Source organism: Fonsecaea erecta (assembly GCF_001651985.1).
Source record: "Fonsecaea erecta strain CBS 125763 chromosome Unknown Scaff7, whole genome shotgun sequence".
Classification (NCBI taxonomy): domain Eukaryota; kingdom Fungi; phylum Ascomycota; class Eurotiomycetes; order Chaetothyriales; family Herpotrichiellaceae; genus Fonsecaea; species Fonsecaea erecta.
Window position 1 is genome coordinate 1337977 of NW_017387250.1, and position 22058 is coordinate 1360034.

Sequence of the window (22058 nt, forward strand, 5' to 3'; positions counted from 1 at the left end):
AAGACGACCACGTTTACATCATCATCATCATTCTGGTCGCTCGCTTGCTGCTGAAGCTGGGCCGAGGGGAGCTCTCGCCGCCAGCCCAAGGTTTGTGCAGGAACGGTTGACCATCGATGTTATCCCAGTGGGCAGTCTGTGTCGTGGCGGTGCTGCTTCGGTTCGGGTTGAAGTGAGCCTTGGGAATGGGCATCAGGTCAATGGTGCTGCCGCGGTAGAGTGGTCCCATGAGTCGGTCCTTGACTGACTTGTTTCGTCGAGGCATTGCTGACTTCTCGGGTGGGTTGGGGGCGAATTTGTCGGGCTTGTCGGTGCCGTCTTCATTCTTCTCGCCAGCGAGGATGGCACGTTCCTTATTGACGGCAGCCAGATGTTGAGAGCGGCGGAAGTGGATGATGAAGAAGGCGATGAGGCCTATGAAGAGAATGGCCGCGACTGCGAGACCAACACCGAGACCAGCTTTGGCACCAGTGCCCATGTCGCGTTTTTGAAGGTGGGATATAGGTGAAGCCAAGGTTGTGGAGGGAAAGGCGGCCAAGAAGAGGGCGAGCACGGCCGCTGGATACTGAGGAGCCATGGCCAGCGACATGGCGTCGGTGTGATAAGTGAAATGTATAGGTTATGACGACCCGTACGACGTCTTCGACCAGCGACAGAAGTAATTGGAAGAGGGAAAGGGAAAGAAATCGGCGGAGGGAGGAGTCGAGTAGTGAAATTGGGAGGATGCGAAGTGGTCTTGAGAGGGCGAGGTGTATCGAGTAATATTCACACAAAAGGGGACCAAGGCGAACCAGAGCCTGTTGAAAAGTTGGGCAGAAGGATGTGACGGAGGTCTGAAGGATGTCAATCGGTGGTAAGTAAGCACTTAAGGAAAGGAAAAAGGGCAGGTATGTAAGGAACGAGTCACGGACAGGTGAAGATGCAAGAGGGAGACGCGGGTATGGAAGCTTGAGTGGCAGTATTTGGCGTTCTTGAACCTGATCTTGTCTCTTTTCTGCCCATCCAGGGCTGAAGTGGCACCGACGAGTGCAACGCAGCATCGGCGACACGGAGAAGTCGAGGAAAAGGAGATGCGACTAGCCGAAAGGAGAGGAAAAGAGTGGTCCTTCTGCTGGCCCAGCTTCTTCTGAAACGTTGGATAGGCCGTTGACGGGCGGCTGATTGGGCGGACGCGCTCGGATGGATCCTGCCAGGTCTGTCAGGCTCGAGAATAGAAAAGAGAAAAGGCCTTTTCGTGGAGCTGAAGCTGAGCTGGGCGACAAAAGATGGCTGACTGGGTTCCGTGATTGGATGCAGGGGGGTGGCACTGATCAGCCGGGGCTATCCTTGACCTGGGTTCTGTCTGGGGAAATTCAGGTTCGGATGGACGCGAATGGACAAGGACGCCCGTGATCTGCTTGGCTGCAGTCAGTGGTGGTTCTTGGAATTGTCTTGTCATTCATCATTAGATAAAGACAAGGAGCTTCTCTATCAGAGGGCCCTTTAGAGCAGGGACAAGTCAAACAGCGGTTGTGTGTGTGTGTGTGTGTGTGTGTGAGAGAGAGAGAGAAGAGGGAGACAAGAATGGAGGAAAAAAGAGCGCAGGCAAATCAAAAGACGTGTTTCAGGCCGTGCGCCTCTCCGCCTCTCAACCCTCCCAAGCTTCCACCTTTCACCTTTCACCTTCCACCCTCCACCCTGAACCTTTCAGCCTCTGTGACGACTGGCCAGGGCATAACCTTCAAACCCAGCTCACCAAGCTCGCCAGACTCAGCATTCTTGGTAGCTTTGCTTGGTGGAGGCCCAGCTCGTCCCGTTCGTCCAAGCTCCCGGAGTGCCAGCCGCCACCAAACGGGCGCAATTCCACATCACCCATCTTGATCTCCATACGCCTTTTCCTGTTCCTGATCGTCCAGGAACGCGCTACGGACTTTTTCTCACCAGTCTCGCCGATTCCCACCATGACTGGCTGCATCCCGCATCGCGCGCGCACCGAGTGCCGGCCCTAAACCTTGACACCTCATCCCTTTCATCATGACTGGTGACACCTTACGAGGTAATACTGGGAAGTTCATTTCCCATGTGACACGTGATGTGAAATCGAAAACAAGGAAGATGAATAGCAAAGAACGCGGGGCAGCAGCCCTGACAATTGTTGCGCGCGTGTAGCTACATATGTATGTAGGTACGCGTACGACACACACACACCACTTGGAAAGGATCAGAACTGGAACATTGTGCTTCACACCAGTGTGACGATACAAACACTGCGCGTATCACGTCCTGTAGGAGCACGTTGCACGACATTGTCCCGCCCAGGGGGATCTGCCCCGAATCCCTCCGAATGTGGTTCAAGTGGGCAACGTAGGCAGCGCACAGCCTTGTGGGCTGATGTTTTCAATAGTCGCAAGAGCAGAGTTCGAGACAAAGTCCATCAAGAGATGGAATCGTTCGTCATCCTCCTGCTGACAACGAGGCTGTGCTAGGAGATGGTGGGGGATTCAGTCATACTCTTTCTTTGTACGATTTAGAGGATCTCCCTGCCCTCTCCTTACCCCTCGCCCCCCCTTGGACGCCCTTTCCAAGCCAAAATGTGGAACATCCACTCTAAATATCCCCGAGCAAAAAGCTCAATAAGCTGCCCACAGTAAGGCCACCGACAAGCATCAATCCCATGAAGCCACCTGCCGCCTCCCTCTCCTCTGGGGGCACCCATTGACCTGATCCCATCATACACTCACTACCCAAATACCCGTTGGACAAACCAAAGAGGAATTGCACAATGATCAAGTAGAAGAAATCACTCCTCACCACACCGCCCTTGTTCTTGATGTTGCAGAGGAAATATAACGGGATGAATAGCAGTCGTGCCATCGCAATGCAGAACAGGGCGAAAGGATAGTGCGTCAGGGAAATCTTCGGCCACAGTGTGATCAGGCGACCTGCCAGGTCGCCTATATTCCATAGCAGGAACGCTGTCGGGATGAATATTGCCGAATCGATGTTGTTGACCGATTCGATTGACGCCGTAAAGATTGGGAAGACCATAGTGACGGCGAAACAGATGAAGACTGCGGCCGCAAGGAAGGGCATCCTAAGAAACAGCGTGCTCAGCGGCACGGAAGGCCGTTCCTTGTTCGGCTCGTCCGAACCTTCACCTGTGGCCGTCGCAATGCTTCCCGTCAAGGCGTCACCTTCAGAGGCCTCGTCGGCTGTGGATTTCGCCGCCGCCTGGAGTGCTCGACTTCTCGCCTCTCTCTTCAAGAGATAGAAGAAATTCAAGAGAGCAATGGCGGAGATGGCAGTGGCTGTCAAGAAATAGACCAAGGCTGAGGTGGGAGATTCATCGGCCGTGTCTGCACCATTGTTGTCCTTCTTGGCTGGGACCACCAAAACTGATATGATCTGGGCCATGGGTGGCAGCACTCCAGCGATGCCCTGGCCCGTCATGATTCCCTGTGTGTATTCACTTCTTCCAAACCCTGATGCGAACGAGAACAAGCCATTCTGTAGCAGGCCGGTAGAGAAGCTCGCCGCGAAGATGGCCACCAGGAGAAAGCCAAAGTACACGCCTGCGGACGTGTGCACCAGCGTTGATAGAGACAGCACAGCAAACACCGCGGTGCTGATCGTGAGGGATAATGATATGCGCTTCGGATATGATGCCCCCTTTTGCAGTTTCGTCAGCGCGATCATCGAACCCAGATTCGTGACTGTCGAGACCGAGACCTCGGCGGCCTGGAAATGGTTCAAGATCCATTGATTCCCCCGGAAACGGTGCTGGAAATAGGGTGCGGCGGCGAGAAACATGTTCCTAGATTTCATATCGTTCAGTAACAGAGAACCGCAACCAGCGAGCCAGCCAGCAGGGAGCAGTCACCTACCAGGCCCAGAGCATCGCTATCCCCAGCAGGACAAAGATGGCGTATTCGACCCATGAAAAGGGCGACTCTACCACGATATCCTCATCCGGCCCATCTTGTATACTCTCATCGTCTCTTTCTGCGTCGCCTCTGATGGGCTGATATTCCTGCCGTGAACGAAACAAGCCCATGCTGGACAGTTGGGGGAGCTCGAATGATTCTGGTTGCTGTTCGGTGGCAGTCGTGGACATATAGGAGGACGGGCACGGCCGTCAGAGATTCAAGTCATCTAGCTCTTCATTTCATTTTCATTCCTTTGTCGCGTGGGATGGACTGGTCCGAGTCAGACATGGGGAGTGAGAATAAATGGATACACGATCGTGTGACGATGAACCCGTCCGAATGGCGGGCCAGGAGTGTCAATGACGCATTCTTAGTCCTTAAGGGGGCTGAGTTGGGCACCAGCGACCCCCACAAGCTTCCGCCCAAGGCAAACACAACTAACTACCTGTCCTTCTGATCTGTCCTTGACGTGTTGCTGAGATGCACATCGTCATGTGCACAGACACGACTACGCGATGGAAGAGGGGTTCAAATGTTCTACATTCTCATTATTCATGACACATGACCATTCGTCTCACCGCGATGTCCCTCCCCAGTGCCTCGCTATGCGTTTAGAACCAGCAATCTCCCTCCTCTTCTACTCTTCCGCCCGGGCTTTGTAGGCCGCCAGGTCAGCTGGCGCCAGCCACCCCCTCTCCATGGCCACCGCGATGAAGGCGTCGGCCCCCTCTGGCAACAACGTCGGCGTCATTTGATTGAGGTAGGCCGACACCTCAATCAACTTTGCCCACAGCTGGATCTGTAGGTCCTTGGCTGGCCTGCTACTGCCTGGCAAGATGGCGCCCCTGCCAGCCGGAGTCCTCGCCAGCATGTCCGCAAGCAGGTACCCGAGCCAGAACAAGTTGGATTTGGGCTGGAACCTCTCATACTTGTTCGTTGCCTCGTATTTGAGTCCTCCAAGTCTGGCCTTTTCCTCCGCCTCGAACTCGGTGATCCTGGCCCACTCGCGGACACGCCGATATGTCCCCCATTGCCGCTTCTCCGCCTCGGTCTTTGCATTGTAGGCCTCTGTTTCCCAAAATAACATGGGGTCGAAGATGATGGCGCCGCCTCCCGTCCCGTCGTTGATTCGGGCACGTGAGAGGGTGTAGTCAATGACTGTGATTTGCAGATTTGACATTCCGAGGACGACTTCTGGCCTCTCTTTCATCTCTTCAATAACGCTCTGGGCCGCGTCGAGCCGACCATCTTTGGTCAGAGGCTTCCAGCAGATGTTGCCATTGTGCATGTCTCGGTGCTCGAACTCGATTTGTTTCTCTGCGTGAGCGAGGCTCATCGCAGTATTCCAGAAAATGTCATACACCTGGAATGCTGATAAGGGTTGGAGGTGATAGATGGGTCTTCCAACATCGTTCATCTCCATGATGGCATAGAGCTGGTGTGGAGAAAAATCCTTCAGCGGATTGGTATGGTGTGCCGAAACTGGTCTTACTGCTTTGAACGTGTCGAATGCTTCAAGGAGGACGTCTGGATATGTGCCACTGACGATATGGATGCCGCGACAGCGCACAAATCCGTGCAAAGCGTCGACTGTCTGCATCAGCATGACTTCTCGGAGGACCGAATCCAGGTCGGTTATGTCACTTTTGACCTCTTTGGTCAATTTGAACGGGATGATTTTGACGATGAGGCCGCCTTGCTCTTCCAGTTCCTGGACATCTGCGAGTTCCTTTGCCTCAAATTTGAAAACGTCGGCATATGACCCTTCACCAAGCTTCGTGCATAGGTACTTCTTCCCGATGCTTCGACCAAATTCCTGGAAATCTTTGACTCCTTTTTGTCCAACGAGTGAGAGCAGTGGATCGAGTTGCTGAAGTTGGAGCCAGGTGAGGTTCTGTAAGTGGTGGTCAATTCTCTGAGACTTGGGTACTAGAACCGAGGAAAACATACCGCCATTTTCGTCGATGTAGCGGCTTTCTGACGTCGTCGGGGTCGGTGGTGGTGTTCAACTGGTCTTTCCTCAAGCGGAAGAATCGGTTCGGGTGAAGGCTCCACGGTCATCTCTCTAACATCGTCTGAAAAGGTCAGTTTCTCCATCTTGTCAACGAAGTCGTTCTCATTCGTCCCTCCGCCAAAGAGATCGAAATGCATCGCTCGTCTCCCGGCGGTCTGGCCCTTTTTCTTGCTGTAGGTCTTGTCATTGCGACGGACTGGCCGTTGCTGGTTCTTCAGCTCACTGAAAACTCCCAGGTCCGCCATTTTTTCATCAAATGTCACAAATTTGACAAAGGGAAAAAGTGAGACCGCTTACCAGCTGAGTCGTGTTGAGTGTGAGTTGTATGTCCTGCAGACTAGTCCAGAAAGCGTTAGCGTACTGGTTGCTCTGAGATACAAAGGCGGCGAAAAGGTCGTGTGGGTCAAGACAGGAGAATGTGAGTTGCTGCTTTAAGAATCGTAAAAATGGATAAAGGTGTGGTGGACTCACCGGCATATGTTTGACAAGCAAGAATTCACATTATTTGACCTGCTATTCACTTTCTATAGTCCTCCCAAGACGCATTAAAGAGGTCTCTGTACACAACAATGTTCTCATGCCTATTGTTCTGGCCATTCCCAACCTGTGTTCCTTGGTCCGCAGCTCGTTGTGCCCTCTTTCTCGACCAGTGACTGATCAAACGCCTCCTCTTGAGTGGGCTCAGCTTGCGATGGTAAAGGCTGACTGTGTTTCGATCATCGTACTTGACTCGGCCAGCGGGTTTCATATCCCACATCTTATCGTACAGAGCCCAATACCGGCTGAGGGAGGTACGGTTTCGGGACCGCATCCACGCGTTGGGTGCCTTGAGGCGCATCCCCAGGGCGAACAACCGTCGAAGACGATAGATAAACTCCCAGCGGATGACATATTCCTTGACCTCCACGCCGTAGACGTCCCGCAGCGTTTTGAGCACCCGGGTCCACCGGAGGCACCGTTCCGGAGACACCGCACCCATCCCTTTGCGGGGTCTAAAGCACCACGACATGAGTGACTTTTGGAACTTGTCGTCGAAGAGGACATTTAGGTTCGTCCCCGAGCCGGACATGGGCACTTGGAGAACTTGTCCGTTGAGTCCGCCATTTCGGTACCACTCTGCGATCCAGTAGACGAGTGACTCCAGCTCTCTGAGGCGTCCTTGCCGACCGAGTGCCTTTATCGGTGCCCGCCAGAGCCGGAGCTTGAAATTTGTTCCTGAAGCGAGGATGTTCTGCATCAACCCTATGAGAAATCCAACCTTGTCCACGTCTCCGAGACCACGACCACTGGTGAGTTGTTTGGTGGTTCGAAATAGAGAGACCACGAATTCGGGGAACGATGAGGAGATATGCAACCCATGCTCCTGCAAGGTCGACATGCAATTTATGACACTCTTCCAGTCGCCCAGCTCCATCATCGCTCTCAACAAGAAGTTTGTGGATCGGCTTCGTGAGTAGTTATCGAATTGTCCGTCATTGAGAATCACGAGCGTCCGGTTCAGCTGTCCCCAGTCTTTGGTGCGATAGTATTCCGTCAAGAGCCGCTTTTGTAGCTCAATATCCTCAAACACCTCATGATGTAGATCGTTGTCTACGAGTGCTCGGACCATTTCCCAATGTCCTGAATCGCAGACATCTCTGATTATCCGGACAAAAACAGAGGATCCAGTGTCAATCTCGAGGTCGTGTAGTTTCTGAAATCGGGCTTGCAACGTAGCGAGGTCTGGTGCAGCCAACGCCATTTGACGGACCGCCAGCGGTCCAACCTCAATCAGCCCGATCATTCTCAGACTGTTAACTGCAAATTCGAAGGAGAAAGCTCGAGTGGCAAAAGCGCGTGCGACGAACTGATCGCTGAGCTTCGTTGGGGATGACCCCAGAGTCTTGCTTGCGACGATATTGAGGGAATCTGCAGGTACACCCGTGATTCTGCTTCTGCCCATTGACCATAGCCGTCGCGCCTGGGCTTCGAAAGAAGCGCCAGCCTGGTTTAGAGGCAAGAGAAATCTCTCAAGGCTTTCGTTGTGCAGGGCCAAGTAGTTGATGTAGGGTTCAAGAAGCTCGAACCGGGGTGGCAGGTCTCTCTTTGCGATCAAGAAGGAGTGCATCATGAAGGCATCAGATGATCGGTCTTGACTCCATAGATAGGAGGTAACCTCGGAATAGATGCGGGTCCTGGGAACCACATCATAGACACCGCAGAAGCCTCTGAGGGCATTGGCATCCCTCGACCTGCATGCAGCGAAAAAGGCTGCCAGGAGATCATCACGCCCCTTGTAATGCTTTTGGCCAATGAAAGCCGCGAATTGGTAGGCTTCCAAGGGGCGCGAGCCTTCCAGAGCAGCTCCAACAATCTCTGCAAACAATTTTGGACGTTTATACTTCAAGTGCTTCGCTTCCTTGCAGATTGACCAGAGAAACTGATGGTCTTCGGAACCAGCAGAGAGAAAGGTTTTCCACAGAGCTTCAATACGGGGGTCGTCGCCTTCGAACCGGAAGGCCTCCCCTCGGAATTTCATCCCCCGCCATATTGCTTTGATCCCTTCGTGGCCGTTTTGTAGTGCTTGAGCAATCAACAGGATCTCCCAAAGCTCTATTTCGTGTCGATGGGAAGGCTCATCGACTAGACGACAGCCAACGAATGATGTATGGCCCACATCTGCCTCGAAGCGCAGTTGGTCCCGGGTTTTGATACCGTATGCTAGTCCACGGTCTAGTAGGCTCTCCCATTGTGCGTCATCTGAAGGTGGCTGCCCTGACAAAGAAGCTGAGAAATAGTCGTCCCGAGGCTCGCTTTGGCCACGCTCCAAGATTGAATTTGAGGTTGTCGTCAATGACCTGTTATGTGATGAAGGCCATCGTTGTATTGAAGCTTTACATGCAGCAAGGGCCAAATTCGCACGGGGCGCTTGGGCTCGCAATTGGCTATAGAGCAGAGGTAAGAGACATCGCTTCTGGGAGCATCTCTCAAGACGACTCCATAATAATCTCATGTAGCAGCCTACACGTGACCTTTTATCAAACTCATCTAGGTTTTTTGGTCACCATGTGAAGCGCTTGATCAAGAAACGTAAGCAGTGCCAATGAGGAAGATCCTGTAGCCGAAAACCGTACGTGGTATGTAGACTTTAAAAGTCAGGAGATTTTTGCTTCAAAGATACACGCCAGTCACGTGCAGCATTGGAGGCTTGGCGGTTAGCTCCTGCGCTACAATGGCGTGAGCCTGCAACCTCCGAACCTCAGTTGAACTTCAGGTCTGATCTTCTCAAGCTCTTCAATCCTCCTCCCTCACCAATATCCGAGTGATATATCCTCCTGAACCGACAAGATGGTCGCTCCCACAGCTCTCCGAATGATGCAGGCCACCCGGGCTCGCATGTTCAGACCTGCTCAAGCTCAGCAGAAAACCGGGTATGTCGAGCAAGGACAAAACCACCACCATTGGAATCTCTTGTTTGAGCATCGTGATGCTCAGTGTTGGAATCTAGCTAATCAATTCTCTGCACAGCTTCTTTGTATTCCGAGAGAACCGGGTTCCATACTATCAACGCCTGTTTCAGAGACACGATGGAAAACGACAATGGTGGAAGGTCAGTAGACGCTTGCCTTTTCAAATACCGCATTTCCTACCCCTACGCACCATTGAAACCCACGGAACGGACGAAGTGAAGAGTCAACTATATCCATTGAAGGGCACAGAACTGCCACGGGCCTAGAAATCGTGGAAAATTAGCTACGTGACGCCCAGCTTTGGCGGTGGCTTGCACCAGGTGTGGTAATGACGGAGTGCATGCGTCTGTGTCGCAACACCATTAACCACTAGTTCCCGACTTTATACAAGGTGTTCTGTGCTCTGGACTCGAATACGGTGGTCCGATACCTGACGTCCTATGTTTCAACTCGCTGCCCTCTCCGCGAACAGCAATGTTGCTCGCACTGGGAATCTCTCACCAGCAACACAGAGTCCTCGCATGCAAGTCGAAGCTCCACGAGTTGCTCCAGACTCGTGGGCAGAAATTGAGCCCCTCCATCGCATGAACACTCGAAGTCCTCGAGCTTATTGAAATTGCTGGTCTCCAACTAATCTTTGCATGCATTTTCGCTTCTCTTGTTGCTCTACCCGTCGAGCAACTACGCTAACTTAATCTTGCCACAGACTCACCGGAGCCCATACATCCTCTATCCATACTACACGATCCTTTTGGGCAGCTTCACGTTCTCCCTATACGGCATGGTCCGCGTTCTTTTCGGCCACAAGACACTGTGGTAGGGTGGTAGACCAAGGTGGAGGGAGGAACCGAGGTGCACATGGGCCTGACTAGGACCTCAATGCAACCGTTGTACATATTGCATCGCAGAATCAGAATCGAGGCACATTATCCGAAGGAGCCGTCCTCAATATTCAAGGCCACGACCGAGACTTTCCTGATCCTACAATCGTGAATATTGGCTGGCGCGGCCACGAGCCCGACTCTGTCTATTCAGACATTTACTCATTGCTGCATAGGAGTTGCTTGCAAAGCAACTTCTATCCTCATCTTTGGTGCCAGCAGGTCCATCACGTGTCTCCGATGCCAAGCGATACCCGGCTGGGCCAATGGATTCTGAATGTCAAGGTCGGACTGTCAAGGAATTTCCGCATGACTTTTTCCAGATCTACCGCCGCCACAAGACCCCGTCACAGGAAATGTTCGTTTCTCAACCATTGTTCTTTCTACGAATCGAAGCGACGTTGGTATGCACGTTTATTTAAGCCTTGGGATGGATCCTTGCTTGTTGAAATCTCCTCCCCATGACTTCGACGTGTGTGCAATGTGATTGGTGTTTATTTCGGAGATTAGCCCCCTGCCTGTCATCAAACTCTCCTGAATGCTTTCGCTTACAAGGATCCAAGGCCTCCCTGACACAGCTCTATACTTGTTTATTTGTGGTCATCTCTTTAAAGATGGACGAATATGACACTGCGCCACGCGCCCACCTGTACCCGGTTGTCAATCACGTTTCCTTTCATTGGGAATCTTGTCCACTGATAGCCTCGTCGTGAGGTGCAGAACGTCCGGACTAATATACAGGTGATTTCTGAAGGTAGTCCACACTGGTTGATACTGGTAGAATCAGTTGTACTTGCTACTAGCCCTGGAACTGTGTTAAATATCTAGGGTTTCCTCAAGTCAACTTTGAAAGGGCTAATGCCGTTGATATCCTGGTAAGCATTTCACAATGTCTTTTTTCTACGTCTCTCTTGTGTTATCCTTGATCGGAGCATCCCTATCGTCGCCACTGAAACATCTTCATAAACGTGACGTGCCGGCTTTCGTCCGCCAATACGGTATGCAACTTCCTCGATCCTCTCTGCATGAGAGGAACTCCTTGTCGGAGCTGACAGAAGTGTATTGCAGCGCCAGTTGCATACCTTGACTCCACAGAGATCTACTTACCCAGCTCCATCGCCGGTCACCTAACGCACACACATCCTGAAGATGGCTCAGGAAACAACATCGCTAACGCCCCCTCACCTTTGACCCTCGACAATCTCAACAGTCTCGACAATTTCGCCTCTTCGGGTACGCAGGTTTACCTCACATCAGACGAAGGAATCGAAGCTCTACCGTCTTGGTTTCGAGGCGTAGAGCCCGACTCATCTGGCTCGACAGGCTCCACGATTGCCAGCCTGATCGTCACCGTTTCCAAGCCGAACAACATCCTCGACGCATTCTACTTCTACTTCTATGCCTACAACCAAGGAAACTGGGTCCTGGGCCTTCCCGTTCTTGAATTCGGTGATCACGTCGGCGATTGGGAGCATACAATGGTTCGCTTTGTCAACGGCGCCCCTACGGCCATGTGGTTCAGCCAGCACAGTTCCGGGGAGGCATTCAGCTATTCCGCCCTGCAGAAGTATAACAATGGCGAGCGACCCATCGTCTACGTCGCGAATGGCACCCACGCGAACTACGCCATCCCCGGAGTCCACGACCACACAATCCCCAACTTCAACACTCTGGCCGGACCACTGGAGGACCACACCGACGCCGGCCTGCTCTGGGACCCCCTGGTGAACGCGTACGTCTACAGCTTCGACAACTCGACTGGCGTCTTCACCGCGTACAACGGCCAGGACCCAACCGCCTGGTTGGACTTCGCGGGCCGCTGGGGCGACAATCAATTGTCCGACAGCACGCCCGGTCAGATCGACGTGTTTGGCGAGCGCAAATATGTTGCCGGACCGACGGGACCCAAGGACAAAGATCTCGGCAGGGCAAATGTCTGTCCGACTGGAAAGAGCTGTTCTATCTCGAGTATCTTGTTACCCTGAAGAGTGGTGCCCGCGAGCCCGCCTTGTTTGATCGCTCGCGTTCGGCGGAGTCGGGTTCTTTTTGTGGTTGTTTTGCTTACAGGATGGGAACACTTCTGCTCGTGGCCCTTGAGCTTTTCCCTTGCTCAGCGTGCAAGCCACCTGGGAGATTTATTTGGAGCAATCTAATATGATAGACGTGTTGGATATAGAGTGAGGCATCTATCGACATATGCACAACGTAATGTATTTGACAGAATATCAGTCCTCTGGATACCTACTTTAATTGGACCTTGTCAGTCAGCCATACAAGGCACCAAGCACATATCAGTCAGGCCCAAACACAGCCTGACATGAAAAATATTGCACATAGGTTCGCACAAAAGATAACTAGCCCTGGGACGCTGTGCGTGTACGAGTCTTCTGCGCAGCTGGAATGATTTCAATGGTATCTATCTTTTTGCATTTATGTCGTGGGAGCTAGCAAAGTCTTTTGAGAACCACATGTCTGTCGAACTGAAATCTTCTCTCATTAAAAGGACTCTCCGGCAACAACACAAGGCGCACTCGACATGCATGGTGCGTCGACACCTTGCCCTATATAGATCTCACATGTGTACGAGGTACAGAAACAGTAAACCCATTCTGCATTCATTGCCTTCCTGACAGCCCGGGAAATGGAGGGAGAGAGAAAGGAAAAGGAAAAAAGGAGATAGATAGTAGAGACATCCGCCATCACCGCCAGTTTTCCTGGTCCAACTTGCCGCCTTTCCTCATGTAGCACACGCACGCATCTTGATTCCTCGTCGACGCCAGAAGGAAAATCCATCCACCGGAATACAATCATATCAAGAGTAGGAAAGGACACGCGAGAAGGGAAATAGTTCGCCTCGCTAAGGCATCTGTTCCGCCCTGGAAAATTCCAGTGAGCATGAGTTCCGAGAAATGCCACCCACCCACCCCGAGGAAGAGCCAGCTCCCCTCTATGTTGTCCCATCTGCTTTCTCTTTCGTCTGTGCAGTTGTGAATTGTAAGATCATCGTGTTAAAAGCCGTCGTGGTCTCATGACTGGTGCACTCTGCCGAGGCCTTTTTCTTTTTTGCACTGTAAGCGAACATCTTCTTCGCGGGCCTGTTCTGGATACTTTCCGCGCCCATATGTGTTTTGAAATTTGTATAAAAAGTTTCGCGGAGGGGAAGCGAGGGTCCATTGAGCGATGTGATGTGGGCGCAAAAAGCTGGAAGGACGGACAGGCATCAACCAAACTCCAATTGCTCACGTCAGATCAACCTGATCTCTAGGACATGACGTTGCTTGCGCGGTTCTTGTATATGGAAAGCAAATGTTCCGACTTTTCTGGCTCCGGGTCACTTGAAGAACAGAGGGCACGCCGCAAATTCAGCAGGCCCAAGGACGATTTCATCCAACTCCCAAAAACAAAAAGGTCGTTCTTGCGCGCTTTGCGTCTAAACAAAATTCTTCGCCGTCACCATGGGGCCTTGTTTCAGGGTGAGCGTTTGCCGACTGAAGTTCGTCCAGCCTTCCGAGGGCTTGGTCAGCTCATGCCTCTCCTCATGTGCAGTTCCTAGCCTAGGTGTATGCACACCAGGCCCTTCGGCGCGGCTACCAGACCTGTTGGCGGAGTTCTTGTCTGGCAATAGGTTCTTGAAAAGCGGTTTCAGGCAGGGGATACATGCGCAGATGATACCAGTGCCGACCTCAACCACCGACCATTTCATGGTGGATACTGATCCCATGGTGACATCTAGGCTGTTGACACTTTCGAGGACACTTATGCGTAGAGCCGACGCCACGGTTGCGAAAAGGCCAACGGCAAACAGTAACGACACAATGTACTTTTGCCTCGCCGGAAGTTTGAGCCTGAAGAAGACCGGCAACGGGAGGGTACACAGCAGGAAGTCGGTAAAGATGGAAAAAGCGGTGGTGAAGTAATAGAACGTGACGATTTGCAGGCAATTTCGGGGAAGAGTAAAGTCCCAAGCTGCGCGAACCGGGTGGCATTGGAAAATGGTGACGAGTATACTGCAGATCCAGACCGCAATGATGGCCACGCCGAGAGCATACATGATTCTCCGAAACACCGTCGTCGGGAAAACTCGAAGGTACGATGTCACAATGGAAATCTTGACCAGCATCAAGGCCGTCACGTACATGATTTGACATGTCCACAATGTCTGCTGTTTGTTAGCTCATTCTCTGGAACAGGTGGAGGTACGTCGTCACCTGGATCACTTTCTTCGTGTTGTCAACCAATCTGGAGTCCTGTGGAAGGTCATATATATGTCTCCCCAGGCCATATCGTATGCCTTTTCCCTATTGTCAGACGAATGGACTCTCTGTTTGGGCTGCAGCCGTTGACTTACCGACTATTGACATGGCGGAAAAGGCATCGGCAAAGAGGCCAGCCGCCACCATAAGGAAGTCATCAACGGCTAACTGTCCGACGACAAAACCTCTGACGATCAAACGAATGATGATGATGATGGAATTGGCGCAGATGAAGGAGATATTGATACGATAGATCTCTCCCACATATGAATCGTGAGGTAGAAGATCTGTTGGTACTTGGCTCATGGTGAGTAGACTCCGGCTTGGTCGGGGCCGAGAGGATCCAATGGCAGGCCACAAACAGTGTCCAATTGTTGTAACGACAGTGACACTGGTGGATTGGCAAAAGGCAAAAAAAGGCACGAAAAGTATCAGAGATCAATATCACATTGACAGGAAGGCAAAGGGTGCATAATGAGGCTCTTTTTCGAAGGATCGAGAGGAAAAGCAAGCGCTATAAGGCCCAACGGGTTTGTTTTCTCCTGCAGGTCGAGCTCTTTCTTTCCCTGGCTTCTCCTCCCCCGTGGGCGCTCCGAATCAAACAGGCACTGATGCATAGCGAGACTTGCCGGGCTGGCTGTTGTTGGGAGGAGTCTTCCCATTCTGGGAGGCGTCAGCCAATATCCAACCTGGTCAGGACTCAGTCTTTGCCCCCGACGCGTGCCCTGGAAGAGGGGTTCTCTGAGCAGAAAAGCGTGATCAACGACGTGTATGGTGTGAAAGCGGCAGGGAGGACTGACCAAGGACACGCGAGAAGAGGCAGATGGTGCGATTAGCGCGAGGAACAGGGCTGGTCAGGGCGTGGAGAGGCAGCCGGGGTGCCATGAATGATTCCCAAAATGGCGCCCACAGGCTCCTTGGCAGCGGCCCCTGAAAAGGCCTTTCGGTGCAAAATGCCATGTCTGCAACCTCATTCGCTGCACAACCAACAATTAGTTTGGCAAATGCGGTCAAAATTCCCATACAATGTGTGTGGAGATGTCCTCCAAGACAGCCATACATCCATGATCCCGGCCGCTTTCGTCAGGCAACTCTCGGAGGAAAAAAACGCCACCACGAGCCTGCGTGGGATGTGAAGCATGGGTTCGGACTGAGAAATCAGGATCACCGTCTGACGCAGCACATCAACTTGGGTCCTATTCCCTCCAGACCTCTCAGCAACGATGAAGGGGCCAGCCGTAGTGAAGGACGGGAGTATCACAATCTCTCAGCTCAGCACAGTGCTAACGATCAACGAAGCTTCCCTGCGGTCTAACGGCCGAGCGAACGTTACGGAGCGACCCAGATTCGCTTGTCTGACCGTTCCATTTATCCTTCGTTTCCGCTCGGACGGGATAGATGCCCGTACCCATGCACACATACACCGCGCGCACACACACACACACACACACACACACACACACACACACACCACACACGTACATGCGGCTACAGAAACGCCTCCACCTCCTTGAAGCGTCTCGTCATGGTGGCTGCAACCTTTCCCCCCTCCTGTTCATGCACCGAAGCCATCGGTAGAAGGAGCCAATGTGCCTGAGAATCCCTGCATGCAGGAGCCTCTTCTGGGGAATCACCGTTTGAGAACAAGTCATCTCACAGGAGTCCTCGGAGATTTTCTGTGACTATGGATGAAGACTAGGAGCTATCGCTACTGAAATTCGGACAACCAAATTCTCAGTCAGCAGCCACAAAGCCTCCTGGCGCTGAGTGGGGGATGCACTCCATGTCCAAGTCGGATGCTGCTGTCCAACGACACATCTGCCCAGCCTCCCCCAGAAAGCCACATTCAGGAAGACTCAATATTCATTTGGTCATGTCAACAGTTACAGTCAATGTTTTCCTGAAATATGCTCATGCATCTTCAAGGGGCAATTACAGTGTGAAGAAACGCCCTGCCCTGCCTGACATCCAAGGACTGGCCTAGAACAATACACGTCCTGCGCTGCACTTTGTGCTCAGCGGGGTTTTGTAAGTTTGCTGCAAGGGTCCTGCGGGTTTGAACTCGAATGTCAATATGGAGAAGCCATTATTGTATCCTCAGGCAGCCTCCAAAATGCCTGCTACGGTCGTCGACCCATGGGAAATAGAGTACATGCGTCAAAGCTGTGCTGGAGCTTAGCAATCGGATGACAATGATCAACCTTGAATATCATCTCCTTCGTCAACTGAGAAGACCTGGGAAAAGACCAACTACCTTGACAGGGCCTGAGCCGCAAAGGAATGGCGGTGATTCTCTCACGCAAGCCCACACCATCGAAGATGATTGGCGGCAAATTCCTGCATTGAAAGAAGAGCTATAAATCTTCCCCTGGGAAGATCGGCACGAACCAACCTCTTGTTATTCCCTCGCTCAGCTCGAGCCGCCAGACTTAGCATGCACGGGTTCCTTTTCAGCCCAGTCCGTTTTGTTGCGCTTCTGGCATCCCAGAATCTGTGACTAACTTGTCCGGGAAGTCGGAAGATAACGCGTGGACACCAGGTGAGTGAGGCACATCTCCAGTCCACGTTGTGCCATAAACAGCACCCTCAAACTGGGCACGTTTCTTGTCTGCTGTCACCTGCAAGGGTATCACAGCCCCAGCCCCGGCCTCGGCGACTGCTGACAGCATTGGCCCTCGACTGTCTGTGCCGCTGGGTTTCGGAGACCTTGATATGATGCATTTGAGTAGCCAATCAAGCCTTGACTGCGGCAGAGAGTTCATGGATCCTTGATGTCTGAAAAGGAGGAGAACGTACGCTGCCACCCCAAGGCAGATGAAGCCGGCAAGAATGCTAAAGACCGCAATGAATCCGGTGGACAGTTGTACGGCAACAACTCTAACGCTCATCTTGCGTTTGACCGGCCGCTTGAGTTGAGTGTCTTTGGTGACGATGGACGTCTGATAGAACCGTTGCAGATCTCTTGGCGTAATGACGGAAATCTCATCTTTTGCCATTGACTCTTGCTTGAAGCGTGTGAAGTAGTTGCCTAATATTGAGGTAGGAATGTTGAAAACATCTTCAATGTCGGGGAATGCGATCCATGTTGGGTCCTGAATGCGTCCATCAGTGAGTCTGACAGTACAATCGATGCGTGTATAGGAAGCAGAGCCGGCAGCTCCTTCACCAAAACGACACGGGGAGTAGTCGTCAGAATCATTTTTTCGGTGCGTTGTGAAGATGCAAAGCCGCCATGGACATGTTCACAGTGCGGTATATGCCGAATGGGCCGCCCGCTTCGTCCCAGTCTGAGTACTTTGCCGCGTACATACAAATGAGGAGGTCCTTAATCAACGTTGCACTGGTATAGAAGTCTGGGCTGTCGTAATAGCCGTATCCACTGCGCAGAAATGCTGGAAAGATTTCACCTTCTATTGCACCACCAAACTTCCCGGTGAGCGTGTCACAGTCCGATGTGAGATACAGACTGACAGGCTTTGACTCGACGGACTCGCAAGTCATACTCCAACTATTATTCCATTCATCCGGACGGTAGACCCACAAATCCGAGGTGTCTGGGAGATAGTCCAAGAGTTCGTCAATGGGGAAGCCTGCGCGGTCGAGACTTGTCTGGGTCTGGTTCCAAGCCACCTGGGAGTCATGAATACCGTTATCTGTTCTGCCAGCAAGAAGCCCGTTGACCTCCGTCTGGACCACGACGTGGGTTAGTTTTGTCGAGTACTTCGCAATCGGACCAGACAGGAGGGTTGTGATCGACAGAGCAATGACAACAAGACTTTGAGCAACAATATTCCAATGTTGGAACACATGAGATTTTAATAGTAAGAGGATGTCGGCAGCCTCGCCAGGTGTATTCAATGAGAGGAGTGACGATACTGGCACAGCCCTTCCTTTTGCAGCAAATCGTGCCCAGAACGACCAGTAGCAGCGTGTGAATACAAATATGGTGATGCCACTAAAGGCTGTGATAATGACATTCAAGACTGCTTGAACATCCTCCAACTTCCACGACCGGGGTAGTGTAGTCCAAGCAGTCATAAGGAGTAGAAGAACGCTGTAGGCACTCTTTCCATGGGACGGACAATCATCGCGAAGCCGCACAAGCTGGAAGAGGCAGATTGGTAAATTCAGACCAGAAACAGGCTGCCACAATGATTGTTCACACGAGCGCCGGGAGGGCGGTCCTACAATTTAATGACAAATATTCCGTACAGCTATCATTTGAAAGTAGGGGCTCGGCCAGTCTATTGAGCTTGGTAGAGCCCTGTCGCAAATGCCTCGATTCATATTCTGATGATGAGTTGGGGGACTTCAGGCGAGCTTTGCCTGGTCGAACGAAGCGGCTCGCTTGGCGCAGTACACTCACATATCCCTTTTGGATTGCCAAGGTCGCCGGACTTGGAGACTCTGCATTCCGTCTAGCATGGGTGAAGTTCGAGAGCCGCAGACTGGATCGTTGAATTGACAGCTTTTTTCGGTCAGTCTGGGCAGCTGAGGGACCGTGCTGGTTTCAATCACGCTTCCAAAGGTCTCTCGTATTCAACGCCTTCCGATTATCCGGCACAGAAGCAACCAGTCCTTTCAATATGGCAATGGGGTGAGTGAGAGGGCCATCGACATCATACGGTGAGATGAGAAGGGCAAAGAAGTCCAGTTTGATACAGCTGCTAGACCCGGATGCGGATCTCAGACAAGTCGGAGGATCAGTGGGAAGGCGGAAGTACGGCCTCGGTCTACAGCGGGAGAGCTTGACTGTGCTTACCTGGTGGACATAGAGAGGATGATGATGATGTCGATGAAATAGAATTTCACATTCTTGGATTGAAAATGGCGGAGTCAAGTTCTACAATGTATTATGTGAGTTCTGGGTGAAGATGCGCTCCCTTACATCGCCGCACCATCAGCTCGGCGCACTTTCCTTTCAAGGCAAAACAAACCTCCTGCATTTCAATCAACGCGACACATACACCATAGAGTTGAATTTCGCCTCAAACAACTTGTCCCTTGCTGCTCATAAGGGACTCAGCAATATTCTGCCACCTTTGCAGCATCAATTCTCATCTATATCTCCACTGTCGCTGTCCAATGCTCCAGTGAACAAATCGACATCTCTCCTCTGCTGCATTTTCGAGATGGACACCTCCAAAGACACGCCTTTTCCTCCAGCGGGTGATCTCCCCCTTCATCGCAACGCACCCCTTGCGCCCACACAAGAGCTTGCCTATCGGAAAAAATGTATACAGCTAAAGCGCCGTCTTGCTGAGATTGAGACCAACAACGATGCTACGCGAAAGAGAATCATCCAGGAAACAGAACACGTGCAGAAGATGCGCCTGATGCGTGCCATCCTTCTCAATCACCTGCAGGACATCATGAGTGCTCCAGCTAAAAAGTTGACTCCCGAACAACTCGATAAGATCGGAGTTCTGGCAAATGGCAGCATGAAGCTGGCGGAGTTGGCAGGCAGTGGCGTGGCGCCAGAGTTACAACGCAGGAGACCTGAGGGGGAGGGATTGCTGGACGACAGCTCCGAAGCGAGCGAAGAAGATGAACCCGAGGTTAGGAAGCCCTTTGCTCTCCATGGCAGACGCTTACCCGACACAGCCCGTCGAGCGACCTGAGCGGCGGAGAAGAACCAACAACACCTTCCGCGAGACCATTATGAATACGACGACTCCAGGAGAAACAATGCCGGCTATGTATCAACAAAGCACGCTACCCAACCTCGCTCCTGCAAGCTCTTTCTCACCCATCCCTCCTCACGATCCAGCAACGCTGACCTCCTCCTTTCGCGTCAAATCTACTACTCCACAAGCAACCGCGAACCCCGCAACCCAGCAACAATTTCCGGACGCGACATATCCGCAGTCATCTCCTATGCCAGTCAATCAACACCTGGGTGTGTCATATCAGTCGCCGAGTCAACCACGACCGCCGAGCATAGCCTCTGCACCAGATGCCGGTGCGAATGGTCTTGCGCGCTCTCCCGGCGTACCGGTACGCCCAGAACGACCGGAAGCACCCTATGTGCAATTTACAATGCACATGAGACCACAGTTGGAAGCCGACGACTACCCCCCCGAGCAAATTCCTGCTCGTATCCAGGCTGAGTGGGATGGTCTCAGCGCAGATAACAGGAAACTATGGGACGACAGGTATGAAGACCAGATGAAAGAATATACGGCAGCGATGGATGCTTGGAAGCGCGCCAATCGAAGAGAGCCATCAGGTAGTGGGTTTGCATCCATCAACTCATAGAATGGGTCTACTATGACTCCCAGTGGCAACTATCAAAGGGTCTCGTGGCATTTGCGCCCTCGATTTCAGCGATCCCCTCGAACATACTACTCAGTTTGACAGTGGCACGCGTCTATCCACGTCTGAACCGGAAGGGAAAAACTTGTCGAATTGTTCAATCCTCGACGGAGAAAAGGTCGCATTTTCAGCAGTGTCAGAGCGTTTAAATTGGCGCTTGCCCTTTCAGAGTTGCCGTGCCCTTTTTACGCCCAAGTGATTAACTGCATTTCCACAAAGATCAAAATTTGCGTTGACAACGAGCTCCGTTGTTGACACTCATATCTTCTGCAAGCCCTCGACGCCGCTCTGGAGACAGTGCTGCAAGAGCTTTACACTTCCCATCACGAAAGCTTGGAAAGCGGCTTATCGCCTTGTCATTTTGAGGACTATTCATCTCCAAGCCAGACGTGGAGTTTTCGTGTTTGTTCCAACAACACGGCCACAGATGTGGATACCCGTGGAAGATCAATACATAGCCGGGTTCTCCTAGGTGTATTTCCCCGACGACGACCTGAACGGAATTGGGCAAGCTGTCTGCCCAAGTCCACTGGGCGACATGTCGACAGTTGCGGATACAAGCATAGGCTCTGGGTTTTAGCCTTGAGCACTCATCGAGATTTCCGCATACGTCAACACCCAATATCAGCAAAACCGAGCTGGATTATTGTGCGAGCAGTTCAGACCATCGAAGTCAATGCTGGATTGGCGGAAAAAAGGAATTCAACGTCAAGAAAATGCTAGCAGATGCTCTGGTTCAGCAGTAATATCTGACTGATCCCGTGGTTTTCTTGACCTCTTGCAAAAGGGTCGTCACGGTAGACATCCATATTGCCGGTCCGCCCAGTATCATCTGAACTGCCGTTATGATTTATGTAGTTAATGTCATAGGCAACAAGATGCCGATCTCCCTTTGCCACCGAAGTCTACAATATGAATGAAGGCAATGAGATCAAATCAATATTCACATGGACAAGTTTGGGAACAATATCACTCCATAAGCCGGCGAACTACAGTCTGCTCTGTTTATGGGTTGCTCTGTTCATTCTGTTTCTTATCTCTAGTAGCACCTCAGCCTATTCGAGTCCCATCTCGGCACTCATACTCAACTGATTCCATCCAACAAAATGTTCATCTGGCATCTCCAAAGCATACGAAAGTGTGCTCTCTGGGGGATAGCGTCTTCTGCTTTCGCCCGTCTGCCAGGGCCCTCGATGTTGCCGTCACAGTTCCATGCTGAAGCGCGCCTGCGTAAGCAAGCT

At 52.0% G+C, this 22058-nt stretch overlaps 8 protein-coding genes across 8 annotated transcripts; 2 read left to right on the plus strand and 6 right to left on the minus strand.

Annotated features, from left to right (window-relative positions):
• Positions 1–13: 13 nt before the first annotated feature.
• AYL99_08345 (hypothetical protein) lies at positions 14–589 on the minus strand (the record flags this gene model as incomplete). Its single annotated transcript, XM_018839853.1, has 1 exon — positions 14–589. The coding sequence occupies one exon, from the start codon at positions 587–589 to the stop codon at positions 14–16; it is 576 nt and encodes a 191-aa protein (XP_018690974.1).
• A 1997-nt stretch (positions 590–2586) lies between these two features.
• AYL99_08346 (hypothetical protein) lies at positions 2587–4093 on the minus strand (the record flags this gene model as incomplete). Its single annotated transcript, XM_018839854.1, has 2 exons — positions 2587–3793; positions 3864–4093. The coding sequence occupies 2 exons, from the start codon at positions 4091–4093 to the stop codon at positions 2587–2589; spliced, it is 1437 nt and encodes a 478-aa protein (XP_018690975.1).
• A 449-nt stretch (positions 4094–4542) lies between these two features.
• AYL99_08347 (hypothetical protein) lies at positions 4543–6164 on the minus strand (the record flags this gene model as incomplete). Its single annotated transcript, XM_018839855.1, has 2 exons — positions 4543–5799; positions 5856–6164. The coding sequence occupies 2 exons, from the start codon at positions 6162–6164 to the stop codon at positions 4543–4545; spliced, it is 1566 nt and encodes a 521-aa protein (XP_018690976.1).
• A 272-nt stretch (positions 6165–6436) lies between these two features.
• Positions 6437–8437, minus strand: AYL99_08348 (hypothetical protein; the record flags this gene model as incomplete). The annotated part of the gene is made up of 1 exon (XM_018839856.1): positions 6437–8437. One exon carries the CDS (start codon positions 8435–8437, stop codon positions 6437–6439), a length of 2001 nt encoding a protein of 666 aa, XP_018690977.1.
• Positions 8438–11138: 2701 nt separating this feature from the next.
• Positions 11139–12234, plus strand: AYL99_08349 (hypothetical protein; the record flags this gene model as incomplete). Its single annotated transcript, XM_018839857.1, has 2 exons — positions 11139–11247; positions 11318–12234. The coding sequence occupies 2 exons, from the start codon at positions 11139–11141 to the stop codon at positions 12232–12234; spliced, it is 1026 nt and encodes a 341-aa protein (XP_018690978.1).
• A 1445-nt stretch (positions 12235–13679) lies between these two features.
• On the minus strand, positions 13680–14808 carry AYL99_08350 (hypothetical protein; the record flags this gene model as incomplete). The annotated part of the gene is made up of 3 exons (XM_018839858.1): positions 13680–14408; positions 14458–14540; positions 14598–14808. The coding sequence occupies 3 exons, from the start codon at positions 14806–14808 to the stop codon at positions 13680–13682; spliced, it is 1023 nt and encodes a 340-aa protein (XP_018690979.1).
• A 2144-nt stretch (positions 14809–16952) lies between these two features.
• AYL99_08351 (hypothetical protein) lies at positions 16953–18540 on the minus strand (the record flags this gene model as incomplete). Its single annotated transcript, XM_018839859.1, has 2 exons — positions 16953–17594; positions 17749–18540. The coding sequence occupies 2 exons, from the start codon at positions 18538–18540 to the stop codon at positions 16953–16955; spliced, it is 1434 nt and encodes a 477-aa protein (XP_018690980.1).
• Positions 18541–19634: 1094 nt separating this feature from the next.
• AYL99_08352 (hypothetical protein) lies at positions 19635–20760 on the plus strand (the record flags this gene model as incomplete). Its single annotated transcript, XM_018839860.1, has 2 exons — positions 19635–20060; positions 20107–20760. 2 exons carry the CDS (start codon positions 19635–19637, stop codon positions 20758–20760), a joined length of 1080 nt encoding a protein of 359 aa, XP_018690981.1.
• Positions 20761–22058: the final 1298 nt, after the last annotated feature.